The following is a 16,092-nucleotide window of genomic DNA, read 5'->3' on the forward strand; positions in this document are numbered from 1 at the left end:
TTTACATTTTATACCCCTGTTATTTTACACTTAGGTTTTTGTTTTCCTTTTGTAACTATGTGTTTGTATCTTTTTTAGCCCTGAAGAAGCCCTGCAACGTGGGGCGAAACGTTGGCTCATTAAATTAGTATATTTCTACTATTTGAGTTTTTCTTGACCGCACCCTGACCATATTCCTTTCACTTTCTTTTTTTATTTTTATATTAAAAAATTATGTCTAGCTCTAAAGCTGATGCGCCTTATCGTGTGTAATGTTATTTCTAGTAACTGCACACGCTGGGGAAAGGGTCTCAGAATGCCCAGTTCGATTTTTATTTGGGTCAGCTAATATAATTAGTTTGTGATGGTTCTATAAATTGAATTCGGACACCTCGATGCTGGTTAGGACTGACCAGCAGCCTCTAGGTAGTTTTGGCAATAAAGACCAAAAGGCATACTTGTCACTCAAGTTTCCCCACAGATAACACCTTTTATACCAGTCCTAACTACAACGCTTCAGTAGTTTTGCCTCTTTGATCTAAACACAAAGAGACATTTTATTTAAGTTTAACCAAAAAGTTTAATGATAGAATATTGTATAAATTAACATTCGAATAAACTGCCTACAACTAAGAACTGACCAGTGGGTCGAGCTTCCTTCTTGGATTCTCAATCCTCAAATCAACTTTAGGCTGAGCCAAGTGGGTTCTCAAGATTATGGGATTAGTGGATTCTTAAGATTATCAAGAAATAATATGTTCTATGGAGAAAATGTTTATATAACTTTTGTTTAGAGATCAGAATAAGTGAAAGTAGTTTGTCATTTCAGAGGGAGCCAGGTTACACTACTGCATGTGGCATTAGAGATATTGTACTGAAGTACTACCATTTTTAATTTCAAGGAGACTAATTACTCTACTAATGAGTGTATATATTTTCTTCTGTTATTTCAATAATATTCATTCAATGCAATAATGGCTTAATAAAATCAAAATAAGTCATAAAGGAAAACACTGATGCTTATATTCTTATAATATTTAAAGTTGTTAGCAACTCAAATATAATTACCACATACTTTATAATTAATTGAGGTTGTATGTACTATTAAATTTTAGGGAGTGTTAAGAAATTAACAACAAACAAATGTAAAAAAGGAAAAATGGCATATATTTAAGAAAAATACGGTAAACACATATTTGCCTTAAATACGATAAAGCATAAAAAATTATAAGTTAATAAAAACATTTACACTAAGAATAGGGAATATAATAAATAAAATCTTTGGAATAATGATATAACCTTATGAGGAAGCTTTTACAAGCGAGACAGTCTTAATATTTAAAATAACATAAAATTCACAAACACATTGAGCAGACATCGATAGGAACTATTACCCTTGTTTCCTTGACTAGGGTTTGTACTTAATGTTACATCTTATCATAAACAACGTAAATAGAAAAATAAATTTGTACATTATGTCCAATCTTATAGTACAAGAAAAATAAGTGTTATGTACAGTCAACTTCATTTTTTTTCTATTTTATCATCTTTTGTATTTTATCTAACATATAATTAATTATACAAAGCACTTGGCCCATTCAAATGTATAATATACATGTATAACATAAATAAGTTATTATATTAGTAACATAGATCATATAATGGAACTCAGATTGAACAAAATGAGCTATTCAGAAGCCAATGAGAAAACCTCCCTCTAAAAGTTTTGAAGATAATGTTTTGGTGTACTCATTTTTACCAATTTTTTTTTTTAAATTTAACTATCACACAAAATACTGATGTAAAACATTGACTGAAAGTAGGCAAAACTTTGTAATAGCTTAAAAGAATATTATCTACGCAATTCAAATTTATAAATAATAAAAAGAACCAGATTTCATTGTATCAGCTTCAGAGTAGCTCAAATAATATGAAAACATAATACTACAACTTACAAGTCTAAAAGGAATCTTTAATCTTATAATAATAGTACAAACATATAACCCAAACAAACTGAATAAATATAATAGTTTAATTAATCTAATTAAAAAATTAGGAAACATTAACGGAACTAGTGTAAAAGACAGTTGTATTTCATTAATTCTAAATTAATTAAATTAATACCCATGAGAACAAGCTAAATTAATTTGAACAAAATTAATAACAGAAATATTTGTCAACAATTTATCACAACCTTCAAACTTACAATAAGTCAATTTAAGAAGAACTATTAATAACTGTCACTTTATTAAAATTAAACATTCTATAGATTAGTGAGATATCTACAAACTATAATACTTTATTAAAACAAATCGACGACAATAAATAATAACAAAAACAAACACAGGCATTTATCAACATTTACAAGTGAAAAAATTCATATTTCTAACTTTTGTACACTAATGCAGTATTATGTATAAAACAAAATGTCATACAAGCTAATGTCTAATACTTGATCAAATTATACTTAGAAATAATGAAAAAATAATTAAGAATACAATTTGAAAACAATAGAAAAAAATCTTGACTACATATCATATTGAACGTTTTTTTTATTGCAACTCTCATTTTATTGAACAATGTATTACATCATAAGCAAGCTACAATATTAATTCTTTAAGTTAAAGAAAAAATAAATAAATGCATGTAAAATCTTGAAAATTTAAAAAATGTAATTTTAATACCAAAAATAGTTTAGCATTTATTCGTTATTAACCTATATAGTGAAATCGATCGTGCTCAGGATACAAGACACTAAAGTAACAACTATATAAAATTCAACAGGATAGTAAAAAAAACTAGAAAGAATTTGTCATTAAACCAGTTAAAGCACCAGTGGCATTTCAAAACTAAATTAAAGATGTGGTAAAATTTTAATATTGAGAAAACTGTTATGTTCAAGAATAATATTCAACATCTTGAAGCTTAAATAAAAATAATAATTTATGATACAATAAAAATTAAATAAATAAATAATCAATACTGTTATACCATCTAAATCTTTAATGAGCCAAGTAATCAATTTACTTTCTCAGAAAGCATGGCATCATTATATTTAGAAAAATGGCAATAATGGCGGATATCTTAATTTCATCACTTTCGAGAACTACCACCGGCAATGTAATGCTTTGAATGCACATGATGCATTAATGCCATCTTATCTACTGATGAAAATGAACACTCAGAACACTGATATGTTTTATTCAGTCGGACTGAGTGGCGGATAAGTGAATGAACCCTAAGACTATCTTCATCGTTGGTTTTGAAATTGCAAGAGTCACACCTAAAATTATTTGGAAGTGGTGCATGACAGACTCGAACATGGCAAACAGCATTCATTTCACTAGCTGTTTGAAAAGGACATCTTTTGCAACTAAATACAGGATGTCCTCCTCGGCTGAAACTTCTAACTATCTCATCTTGTGTCCACGACATCCTGAATTCATTAATCAAACTTCTGAAAGTTTACTGAAATGCCTGCTGTAAAACAAACCAGTTTCACTAGAAAAAGAGAAAATATATTAAAATTAAAAAAAACACTAGAAGCTAGACATATAGTTAAATTATATAAGCTAATAAATTGATTTTATACATTTTAGACGAACAATTTAAACTTTTGTAAATTATTTAATAATAATAGTTTATATACCACTTCCTACTATGATTTAATAATGTTGAAATTCAAAATCTGTGCAAAAGAAACATGAATCAATAGATAAGATTTCTGTTAACAGTAAAAATAATAACTTCAAAATTAAGAATTGAAAATTTTATTTTTAAATTACAATTTTCTTATCAGAAATATATAAATATTTCTAAAATATAGATAGAAATAAAAGAGAAATGAAAACTATTATCAGCTGATAAAAAATAGTACAGTAAACTTAAAATATATAAACTGATTGGATAACTGGAAACATGAAAAACAATAGATTGTTTTAATATTTCCCCTCTTATAAAAATCTTAATGGAACTAAATATAACTTTAAAAAATAAAAATTCAAAATTGGATATATCAGTTGTCTTGGGATCAATGCACTCCCCCTCCACTCCTCAAAAGATCATTATATAAACAATCAGAACAGAATTGCTATTGTACTGTGAGATTCGGGCTTTCAATATCTCTAGACGCACATTTCGATTGCTTTGACTTTCTTTTGTGAAATGAATTAATGTACTTAAGAATCTGGTGAGAGAGCATCATCAAAGTACCAAATAGATAAAGTGAAAAATATTAAAATTATGAGTATAAAAAGATTTCTGTTATGGGAATAAAGCTATAATTACTGGTACTTATTTATCAAAACTTTTATCAACAAAAGTTACCCAAAACAAAACAATATTTTAGCACAGGAAAACAAATAGTTTCACAAAATTAATTAAAAAGGCATATATTTAAAAAAAAAATCAATAGTCACTTCCTTAATAATGGTTCTATCAAACAATGTTTTGAAAGTTCTTTTTTTTTTTAAAATAGAAAGCAAATACTAAATATAAGGAAAAACATAATTAATATGTAACATACCAATAATAAAATTACATTTTAAGAAGAGGACCCACATGTATTTGTTAAAGGTGAATTATTCCTTTATTTACCGAATTTAAAAAATAAAATAGTTCTAAGTCATTTTGAAAATAACATTCCAACCTACTTCCCAAACCATGTCGCCTTAACCTGCACCTAAAGGTTCTGTTTGGATTGTTTGTAAATTAAGAATCGATTGTAGCTATTCACGATAACGCACTGCTATTAAAAACAGTATTCAAACAGGAAAATAATAACAAATAAATTTTTAAATTAAAATTATCATGATTTATTAATTAATTATTACATAAATCTTAATAAGTTTTTTTTTTACATATTTAAATAGTTGACTATTAGTACCTAGTGGATATCAAGTTTTATTATTTTATTAAGTTAAGTTTTATTATATTATTAAGCTATTTGAACGAAGACTACTTAGTATATTGTTTTCTTACATTCTCCAACTAGGCCAGAAAAGGCGGATTGTTTAATAAGTTACTCTTTTGTTTCAAACTTATCAGGAATATCAAAATTTAAAAACTAATATCCTTTACGAAATAAAAGTACTCAGATAGAAATCGAATCAACCAAAGTGTTCTAAAAACCTTGCGGAAAACGGAACCTCATACCATTTATTTATAACAGTGAACTTTTTTAACTAACAAAATTTTGCTGACCATAACTGTTGAACTCTGAACTTAAGGCAAAATGTAAAATATCCCAACTTACTAAAGGGGAATATTCTTTGAAATTTGCTTCCAAACATTTCTGAAACAATGACATTTCTTAATTGTCAGCCCATTAAAACACAACTTATAAATTAGCTTCAATCACACTTAAACACGGAAACGCATTTATTGTGGTTTCAAAATTTTTACTAATTAGCCTATTTATTTAATTAAGTCACTGATTTGATCTTTTTTCCCGTTTTTTGCCTATCACTCCTAAACTGTGTATTCTAGCGAAAAAGTTATGGCATCAAAAATTAAACAGCATAACTTATCCGTTGAATGTGTACTGTAACTTATCAATTCGGCCAAGAAGATTGATATAAATCGTATACCATCATAAACAAAAAAATTAAAACTTTGTCAAAAACTGAAATTTAAGATTTAAACTTTGTCAAATACTTCATACGAGTCCAAACTCAACGAAACGCATTTCCGGCGATCCTAAAGGAATTACTAAGCAGCTGATTAGTTTGGTAAAGTAAATATAAGTTAGTTAACACATTTTTGATTAATTCAATGAAAACTATGTTCAATTACTAGACAAAATTGATAACTCTTCCAAGTATAAGTAGGGGATTACAAAATAGCGGCTGTTTCAAAAACGTTAAAAAATTAATTTTTCTATCGGATCTCCATATCTTTAAAATTATCCACAACACTAAAAAACCTAACAGAACATCATTTAAAGAAGAGTAATTTTGCTAAAATATGAGCCCTAATGGAGCTATTTACGTTCAATAATTCCCGAGATATAGTTTTTTTAAAAAGAAACATTTCATAACGAACAAAAGACGTACCCAGGATCAAAACTAGGGGGGAGCAAGCCATAATCAATCAAGTTGCAACATTTCAGCACGGAATGTTAAGAACTTTATTGTTATAATTGTCAGTTATCACAATTAGTGTTTGTTTGAAAAAAAAATTTTAATCAAATTAATAATTTTTTTCCCTCCTAGGGGGGCAACTGCCCCTTCCTGCCCCTCCTTTGGGTACACCCATGTATGGAACAGGAGAATTTGATTTAGTTATAGAATGGCTTGATACAGACATGTGGAGAATCTACCAATTGATAGAACTGCAACTGTATGAAATTAAACAGGAAAATTTTCATTGTTAAAACTGCCACTTTTCTTATTTAACACAAAAAAAATGTAGCTAACGTATCATCAGTGATATTTACTACTCTTTTAGTTCCATCATTTAAAATTATTTGTTAAATCAAAGTGACAACGCGCCACCCAGCGGTTTTCCCAATAACTGTGCTTATAACGCTTTTCCAGTAGGAAGCCACATCCAGGTCGGGCCTATTTCTGAAAAGAAGAAGTTTTTTTTTATAAATTGTCACTTTTTTGTGAGTAAGCAATTGAAAAAATTAACGAAATAGGTATTTTTCGATAATTAATTCTTAACGGTCCACCCTTGCGAAAAAATCATAGTATGATAAATTAAACGTCCATTAAGTACCAAAAACTTACTAACTCAGTCATGCTATAAACCGTCAAACATTAAAAAACCTGATAGTTTTTTTTTTTTTAATTTTCCAATTACTGATATGTAGTAAATGTACGGGACTGAACTTAACACTAAAGACATTTCTGTCTTTCTTTTGTTTTTTCCATCTATAAGTTCTAAACGGTGGATCCTATCGAACAAATAATAATAAAACAAATTAAAGAGCACTGATTATGGTCCTAAACCACATGTTAAGGACCGCTTGTTTCTTGGCCTACAATGGCTGCTACGAAGTTCTATGAAATCAGTATAAGATCAAAACAGGTGGTTTATGACCATACTACATCATAGTACAAGAGCCCAATAGGAGAAATAAGGCAGTTATTTCACCCCAAAACCAAAATTGATGAGTCTGCCAAGTATAAGTAGGGGATTACTAAATGGCAGCTGTTTCAAAACGTTTTAAAAAAAAATATTTTCTATCTGATCTCCATATCTTTAAAATTGTGAACAACACTAAAAACATAACAGAACATCATTTAAAAAAGAGTAATTTTGATAAAATGTGAGTCCTAATACAGCTATTTACGTTCAATAGCACCCGAGATGGCTTTTAAAAAGCAACATTTCATAAAAGATTCACTGAATAATCAGTAGTTAGTAAATTTATTTTGAGAAACTTGTATCTGAAAAACCATTCCACGTACAAATGTTTAACATTCAAATTAAAGCTAATTTAATGTACTATAATGTAGTTTATTACATTTATCTTGGTGGGAGTAGTAGTTTTCATGATATTACACAAAATGTTGATTTCTTGCTGTGGAATATCACGAAAACTAATACTCCTGCAACGATAAATGTTATAAACTATTTTATAGTACATTTAATTTGAGTGCTGTCAGACATCTGGGGCCTTATGGTTCCTGAGATATTTTTTTTCATAAGTTTAAATATTTGTCCGAACAGCTAGAAATAAACATTTTGTGTTACATCATAAAAACTACTACTCCTACGAAGATAAATGTGATAAACTACATTACAGTACATCAAATTAGATATAATTTGAGTGTTGATAAACATTTTTACGTGGAATAATTTTTGAGATACAATTTTCTCAAAATAAATTCACTAACTACTGATTATTCAGCGAATTTTTTTTATAAAATGTTGCTTTTTAAAAACCATATCTCGGGAACTATTGAACGTAAATAGCTGTATTAGGACTCATATTTTATCAAAATTACTCTTTTTTAAATGATGTTCTGTTAGGTTTTTAGTGTTGTTGACAATTTTAAAGATATGGAGATCAGATAGAAAAATTATTTTTTTAAATGTTTTGAAACAGCTGCCATTTTGTAATCCCCTACTTATACTTGGCAGACTCATCAATTTTGGTTTTGGGGGTGATGTAACTGCCTTTTTTCTCCTCTTGGGCTCTTGTACTATGATGTAGTGTGGTCATAAACCACCTGGTTTGATCATATACTGATTTCATAGAACTTCGCAGCCATTGTAGGCCAAGAAACAAGCGGTCCTTAACATGTGGTTTAGGACCATACAACTTTACGGACTTACTAAGTATTGGTTCTCTTTCGACGCCGAAATCAGTGCTCTTTAATTTGTTTTACTATAGTTTGTTCGATAGGATCCACCGTTTAGTACTTATAGATGGAAAAAACAAAAGAAAGACAGAAATGTTTTTAGTGTTAAGTTCAGTCACGTACATTTACTAAATATCAGTAATTGGAAAATTAAAAAAAAAAACTATCAGGTTTTTTAATGTTTGACGGTTTATAGCATGACTGAGTTAATAAGTTTTTGGTACTTAATGGACGTTTAATTTATTATACTATAACTTTTTCGCAAGGGTGGACCGTTAAGAATTTATTATCGAAAAAATACCTATTTCGTTAATTTTTTCAATTGCTTACTCACAAAAAAGTGACAAATTATAAAAAAAACTTCTTTTCAGAAATAGGCCCGACCTGGATGTGGCTTCCTACCGGAAAAGCGTTATAAGCACAGTTATTGGGAAAACCGCTGGGTGGCGCCTTGTCACTTTGATTTAACAAATAATTTTAAATGATGGAACAAAAAGAGTAGTAAATATCTCTGATTGTACGTTAGCTACATTTTTTTTGTGAAATAAGAAAAGTGGCAGTTTTAACAATGAAAATTTTCCTGTTTAATTTCATAAAGTTGGAGTTCTATCAATGGGTAGATTTTCCAACATATCCGTATAATTGTATAAGCTATTGTAAAACTAAATCAAATTCACCTGTTGTATACATGGGCGTACCCAGAGGCGGGCAAGAGGGGGCAGCTGCCACCCTAGGAGGGAAAAATTATTAATTCAATAAAAAAAAATTTTTTTCAAACAAATACTAATTGTGATAACTAATAAAGCACTGTGACAAATATAAATAAAGTTCTTAAAATTCAGTGCTGAAATGTCTCAACTTGATTGACTATGGCTTGCCACCCCTAATTGACGATGGCTTGCCAGCCCCTGACTGACCATGGCTTGCATGCAACCCCTGATTGACTATGGCTTGCTCCCCCCCTAGTTTTGATCCTGGGTACGCCTTTGGTTGTATATATTTTAATACAGTTGCAAATATCGATAAATAAATTTTTAATAAATAATATAAAGTGATTACGATCCACGCATCACATTTTCTGTTCCATCATTGTAAAATTTAGTCACTTATGTCACTTTTCTTGTGGATGAATGATACACTTTCTCTATTTAACACACTATTTTTTAATTTGACACATCACTGGCAGGTTTCATCACATTGTATTGTATAATAATTCTACACTTTATATTCTATGATTATTTTAATTTTACACATGTTTTAGTTTATTTAATGTTTAGATTTTGTTTAATTGGATAATTTTTTTGTTAATAGTTTTCATTGCATTAAGAAGGTAAGTAAATGCATAAAATATAATCAACAAGTTTTTTATTTTTTTTTTATAAAAGCTCAAAATTATGGATTTATTTACTTATGGCTATGCCCTTACCTTACCATTGTTAAAAAGTTCATCTAAACATTTCTGAAGCACCTTCTATCATAGTGTTTCACAAATTTTCTTAATCCTTCTAATGCTAGGAGTTTTAAGTAATCCGCACGCGGATCGAAAGATGCGTTTGGCGCTCGACAAACGTCCACGAAAAAGATTATCATCACATTTATTTCGATTCCTCAGTCATCAACCGCCAAGGAATATTCAGTGCCTCTTCAAGTGGATTGTTTAGAATGGTCACCATTGTTAGACAAAGATTGTGAGAACATATTACATTCTAGAAGATAATGGAAATGGCGAATATCAAGGGTTAACCCTTACTTGGAAAGGAACGAATATCATAGGAGTTAGTTATGTCCGACTACAAATTTTTGGCATTTTATGTAACGAAAAAATTGTCTAAAGTTCCTTCTTTAATCTTCTATGGAACCAGTCAAAGAGAAATCATTGAGGTAGACAACAGCATTGTACAACGAGACGACTACGCTTCTCACTCAGAATAGACTTACTATTAGCGGTCTGTTACTCATTTACGTTTGTCGTGAAGACCAAGCGAACAAACATCGCATCGTCGATACTGGAACGACCCATCTGCGGAATGATTTAAGATCTTGTTCTCCGAACAACTCAATTCTTATGACACAAGCTAAGGTATAGAGAAAAATGGTACAAATGTAGCCTACTGTTTTGTTGTGTTTTTTTTTTTGGAGGCTGTGGCCTTTTATTGTTGAGTTACAATAAATAAGAATAGTTAAATTGAACAGATAACACATCGAATTCAAATTTGACGAACATTAAAATGTATTTGCATCCAAAGGAGATTCGATAGTAATTTCAAACAGAAAAATATCACCCCTGAATGTCGTTAACTAACTGAGCCTCTTCGATATTTTTTCCATGGCCTACTCGATTTGACGTTATTCTGCTAAAAGAATAGTCAAGAGAACCTTCCAAAATACATTGAAGTAGCAATATGCTTTGAACATTGCGGGAAAGCAACGAAGTGGGCTACTGACAGAAAGATGGAGGATTCCGAAGGACCTTCCTATAGGACAGTGCATCCCTTGTTTTAGAACTCGACTACCTGCAGTCACATTCACTGCATCAGTGCAACAGTCAACTCTAACTGACCTCTGTGCTCATTGGACGATCTGGCTGGAGAACATCTTCACTCACTCCCTGCATTACTGACTGAATAAATGCAGTTTCACAGATTATGAGAACTCCATGCCTGTAGAGAAAAATTATATTGCAAATTTACACATAGCTGATCGTATAAGTGTTATCAATTGTAAGAAACAGAAATATGTTTTTTTTCCATAAAACCTTAGGAGTTCCTTCAGATGAGGACTGCCCGTAGTAATTTGATATTGAACCACTCCTCCTATTGGAGACTTTCTTCTTACTTAAGAGGTTCGTAAGAAATAAATTGAGCAGGATCTACACGAATAAACAGCAGGTCCTTTGTGTCTTTTTTACAAGCAGGTCGAACCATGAAATAAAATATTTACCATAGAATAGACGGGTAACGGTTTGGGAAGTAGATCAAAGCGTAAATGGGAGGATTGTGTCAAGAACGGACGCAAATCTTGTGGATTTGGGTTTGGACGAGCACCACTGGACGGATATATGAAGCGATTAGACTTTATTATTATTATTACACATTTCTTTTAATAACCACTAAAATAAAAGTGTGCAGGAATAATGCAGCTATGAGAAGAGACTTACCATTGTTATACTTAAAAAAATATATAATAAGTCTCTCCAACATCTTAACTATAAAATAATGTACACGTTTTTAAAAAATAATAATAAATATCCATTTTTACAGGAGGACGCTTAAAAAATGGATCCAAGGAGGTATTTTATTTATTGGAATAACATATAATTATCACCGCATCTAGATAATTAACACATAACTAATGTTCGTTCTTGTACCATTTATTAAGCCATGAAGAGATATCATTTTCGCAATTGATAATAAATTTAAAACTATTTCTTTTAGAATACTGGGACCGAGCAAAGACTGCATTTGCGATCGACCGAAAACAAAAATCATGTGTACTAATTGTGATTACGTATCATTTGGTCGAGTGAGGCGGACTTGTAATTTACACCCTTATGTAAGTTTATTCGCCGTAGATTAATACTACATGTTAGAGGTATAAAACAGGTGACACGATCCAAAATACAAGGTCTAGTTAAATAAAACATAATTCAAACCTGTCTTTTGGGACCCAGTTGGTTAGGCCCAGTCTTACCAATTTGAGATTTCTGGCGGTGTCGGTTCGAATCCGGCCTGGTGCGTTGACTTTTTTCAATGAGTGGTGGTTCCACAAAATGAAAAACTTGACCCCCAACGATGCTTAGGCAGTATAGGACTCCAATGGGAGTCTTGGCTGAAAAAAAATCTCTCTCTCTCTCTCTCTCCCTCTCTCCTCCCCCTTTATTTTCCTTAAGACACAAAATCCTTGTTCGATATCTTATCTAGAAGTCGGACGGATTATATAAGGATCTTCCTCATTTAAGTCAGACTGGTTTTGGTGACTGCCATTTTGAACTGAACAGTAACGCATATTATTGTTTTATTTTTAGAACTATATTATTACTTACATTTGCTGATGTTTGTGTGTCAGCTTGATTTCACTCAGCCTTCTCTGAATCTCTTCTCCTTTCTAAACCTTGACTTTCTTTCGTGAGTATCTACAGCTAGTTCCTGTTGGACTTGTTATTCCATTTATAACCTTAGGGTAGTTCCCCAAGGAGTGAAGTTTCTTTTCTGCAGAGACCTGCAGCTAGTACCTATAGAACCTGTCATACCCTTCATTATACTAGGCTGGTCCTCTACGGAGGAAAATTTCTATGTTGTGAGGATTTACGACTAGTTCTCCTAAAACTCATGCTTTCTATTTATTCAGCTACCTAACACGCATTGTCGAATCTTTCTGGTGTGGAGTACCTATCTTCAATTGAAGTCATAACTATTTAATTACAACACGACAGTGCCATCTAAATAAGTAAACCGTCCACCGTTCGCAATTTTTTCGTCTGAGACTACTAGGGATTTTTCGGCACCATTATCACATATTGCCCGAGAATGATCATTAGAACCCGACATTATAATCCTCTATTTTGTATCAAAATGACGACAGGTTTGTGACTTCTTACGCCCTGTTTTTACGTAAATGTTTTTCGCCATGGCAGATGTTTTTTTTCATTCTGGCTTGTGATCGCGCAACTCAGTTTTGGAACCACTGCTGTATTTTAAACTGTATGACTGATTATTGTGATCAATAAGAGACACTTCGATAAATATTAATATACTGAAAACAAAATTACCTTTTTTTTTTTTTAAATTACATCATTAACGCATGAAATAGATAGTATATACTTCAATAATTTTATATCTGCTAATATTAAGATGTTTTCAGGTAACTTATTTAATGGATCTCATACAGTGTCCCAAGTGTAATAGGAAGTGCTATGAGACTGGTGAGCCCTGTTTTGATGTAAGAGGCCGCCAGGTTGTATCCCCAAGTGCATGGAAATTTTAAAGAATGTTTGAAATAAACGGAACTGGATGGTATGGTACTTGAAAGAAGAAATCCTGCGTTTAACTCATACTTCAAACTCAATAAATGAAGTTTTTTCCTATGTGTTTGTTCATTAGTCATAAAATATCTCTTTCTACAGACGATTTAATTTAATAAGAACTTTTATAAAATATCTATATAACACATCTTTCAATTACGAATTTGCTTTGAGTTTAAACCATCGTTTGTTCCAAATTCGATAACTTATGTACTATTCACTGCGGTCAAACTTCTTCTAACTAATTTCTATTTAGTGATTAGTTGAAACTATCTTCATAACAACCATGGAAACACCAAGAAATTTACTTTTTTCCTTCAAGTAATTAACACATTTTATTTTGTATCCATTGCTTATTACTGTGAACAATGCAAGATGGATAGTTATTTTAGATGAAAAAAATTAAAAGTAGCACAATACAATGTTATGACAATCACATGTAGTGAATATTTTGCTTATATTTTCCACCAATCCTGAAATAATAAAAGAAATAAAATAACTATATCATTGAGAACCACAGTAAATAAACAGACGTGAGAGCACCTGAGCGAGCAAAGTAATTCACCGCGAGGGGGGAGAAGACTGGGCTCGCGGCCGGCAGATGTCGGGGCTGCGGGAGAAAGGTACCGCCTTCAGTCAGTGCCGTAGTGTCGTTGTGGTCTCATGTTGGCGCGAATGCCCTTGTTCAAGAAGACCGTCCCCTCGAGGAAGGAAGAGGAGAAGAAGAAGGAAGACATGGCCGAACAGAAGCACCGCCTCGTCTTCCACTGCCAGCAGGCCCAAGGGAGTCCCACCGGGCTCATCAGTGGCTTCTCCAACATCAGGGAGCTTTACCAGAAGATCGCAGACTGCTACGACTTCCCACCGTCCGAGGTCAGTAATACAACTTCTTAGTAGGGTAGAGTGATATCAGTTTGATTTCATCATCTATCTCTTATAGTGTGTTCTTTATCTAGCATCATCCCATACCATCATACACCAATATATTATTTATTTACAAATCCGTTCAAGAAAAAAGAAATTCCTCGACGCAACTCCTCAATGTTGGCAAGACCATATTGGCCCCCGAAGAGTTCCGGTAGACCGACTTAACTGTTGCCGATCAAGTTAGCTTCAAGTAATTTTACCGGATCAGTGAGCGATTAGATACGAATTCCTCGTCCTAGAATCAACAGTCATTTCTCAACTCGTAAACTAATCCGTCAATCAGCAAAATTTCATTACAAGAAAATCAAAATAAAAGATTACAAATAATACGATAAGATTATTTCTAATATAGGAATTGTAAGAATTTATGCACAATTATTCTTTTTTTATAAACTCTTACTATTTATTAAAAATTACCTTCTTATAATATTATTTGTAATCTTTTTAATTTTCTTGTTATACCGTTTTTGTTTTTTTATTTATGTTCGTTATCGCATTTTGTTTCTAGCCCCAATAAAGGCCTATAATTTAGGTCAGGACGTCGCTACAAATAAAATAAATTCTACCTATTTGTATAAAACTTTGGTTACATTCCTTTTCGCTAATTGATGACATTTTTGTCAATTTTATATATTCATTCTATATTATTATAATTATTAGATTTATTACTTCAGATAATCTTGTTAGAGAGCTTGATGCTTGTTCTTGTGACAGATGATAAAGATAAGGCCGGCATTCACAGCTTTAAAGATAAGTAGATCCATTACTTGGTGTATTAGTGGATGTTATAGCTAGTGTTTCCTAGTATAAAACCATTAAAAAATATTTCATTCCTTTGATAAAAATAGTTTAATAATCTAATAATAAAGATTATTTACAAGTCGGATTTTTCGATCATTATTTAAATCGATGTATTGATGTTGGCATAGAGTTTGGAAATGATTCGGCCTCCTGTAATAAGCTGCTAGAGTAGCATTGTGAAACAGTTTCGTCTGCACTAAAGAAAATTACATAACGTCAACAAGTAGTTTTTCCGCAGGCGGTAGCGAAACTGCGGGCTGTGTAACTTGGTGAGGCGTCTATAAGAGATAACTGCTATCAGCTCTTATGACACGCCTCCACTTCTCGGATTTAAAAAAAAAAACAAAAGTGATAAAAAATTAAATGAAATGTTCTAAATTGTTCTTAATGAAAATTAATGGTGAACTGATTCATTCCATGTCAAATCTCCCAATTAAAAAATAACTTAAATTGTTAACTAACTTCTCAGATTTTAATAAGATACGGACAATGAATTATATTACCATCCTAATTATTTCACATAATTCATAATTTCTGGTAAATTATTTTTTTTATTTGTTAATTTAGCGCATACCTAAGCCTCTGAAATCGTAACTTTAACCTAAACAAAAAAAAAAAAATTAAATAATTATTTTGGAAAACTTTTCAAGATATATTTAGCAAAATGTTGGTGTGATAAACCTAAAAGTAGTGAAAAACGCTCATAATTATCTGTAATAATCTTAGATTTTTTTTTTATTTAAGAGAAAATTTATCTTACAACAAAAATAATTTGGATCTAATTTTAAGTTACTTTTTTGGAAAATTATTCAAGATATATTTAGCAAAAAGTTGGTGTGATAAACCTAAAAGTAGTAAAAAACGCTCATAATTATATATATATTTTTTAATTTAAGTAAAATTTATCTTACAACAAAAATAATTTGGATCTAATTTTAAGTTACTTTTTTGGAAAATCATTCAAGATATATTTAGCAAAAAGTTGGTGTGATAAACCTAAAAGTAGTGAAAAACGCTCATAATTATCTATAATAATCTTAGATTTTTTTTTTT

General features: G+C 31.0%; 1 protein-coding gene, 1 long non-coding RNA gene and 1 other non-coding gene across 4 annotated transcripts in view; 2 read left to right on the forward strand and 1 right to left on the reverse strand.

The window, feature by feature from the left end:
• Positions 1-1,125: 1,125 nt before the first annotated feature.
• Positions 1,126-4,732, reverse strand: LOC136796619 (uncharacterized). Its single transcript, XR_010844367.1, has 2 exons — positions 4,505-4,732; positions 1,126-3,480 (listed from the first exon to the last, which is right to left on the reverse strand). It is a non-coding gene; the product is annotated as an uncharacterized lncRNA (long non-coding RNA).
• Positions 4,733-9,551: 4,819 nt separating this feature from the next.
• LOC106683584 (uncharacterized) lies at positions 9,552-13,374 on the forward strand. 2 transcript variants are annotated; one of them, XR_001343576.2, is made up of 4 exons: positions 9,552-9,621; positions 11,552-11,644; positions 11,726-11,843; positions 13,152-13,374. It is a non-coding gene; the product is annotated as an uncharacterized protein (transcript). The 2 variants fall into 2 exon arrangements; XR_010844368.1 differs by having other exon boundaries at positions 11,552-11,580.
• Positions 13,375-13,930: 556 nt separating this feature from the next.
• The window catches only part of kermit (PDZ domain-containing protein GIPC-like protein kermit), a 109,906-nt gene continuing 107,744 nt past the window's right edge, over positions 13,931-16,092 (forward strand). The window contains exon 1 of the mRNA XM_067050856.1: positions 13,931-14,184. Coding sequence (XP_066906957.1) covers positions 13,975-14,184 — 210 coding nt within the window. The 5' untranslated portion in view covers positions 13,931-13,974. The remainder of the gene's footprint in view (positions 14,185-16,092) is intronic.

The sequence above is a fragment of the Halyomorpha halys genome, unplaced genomic scaffold (genome assembly GCF_000696795.3).
Source record: "Halyomorpha halys isolate HHAL.00 unplaced genomic scaffold, Hhal_1.1 Scaffold497.1, whole genome shotgun sequence".
In the NCBI taxonomy this organism is placed as follows: Eukaryota; Metazoa; Arthropoda; class Insecta; order Hemiptera; family Pentatomidae; genus Halyomorpha; species Halyomorpha halys.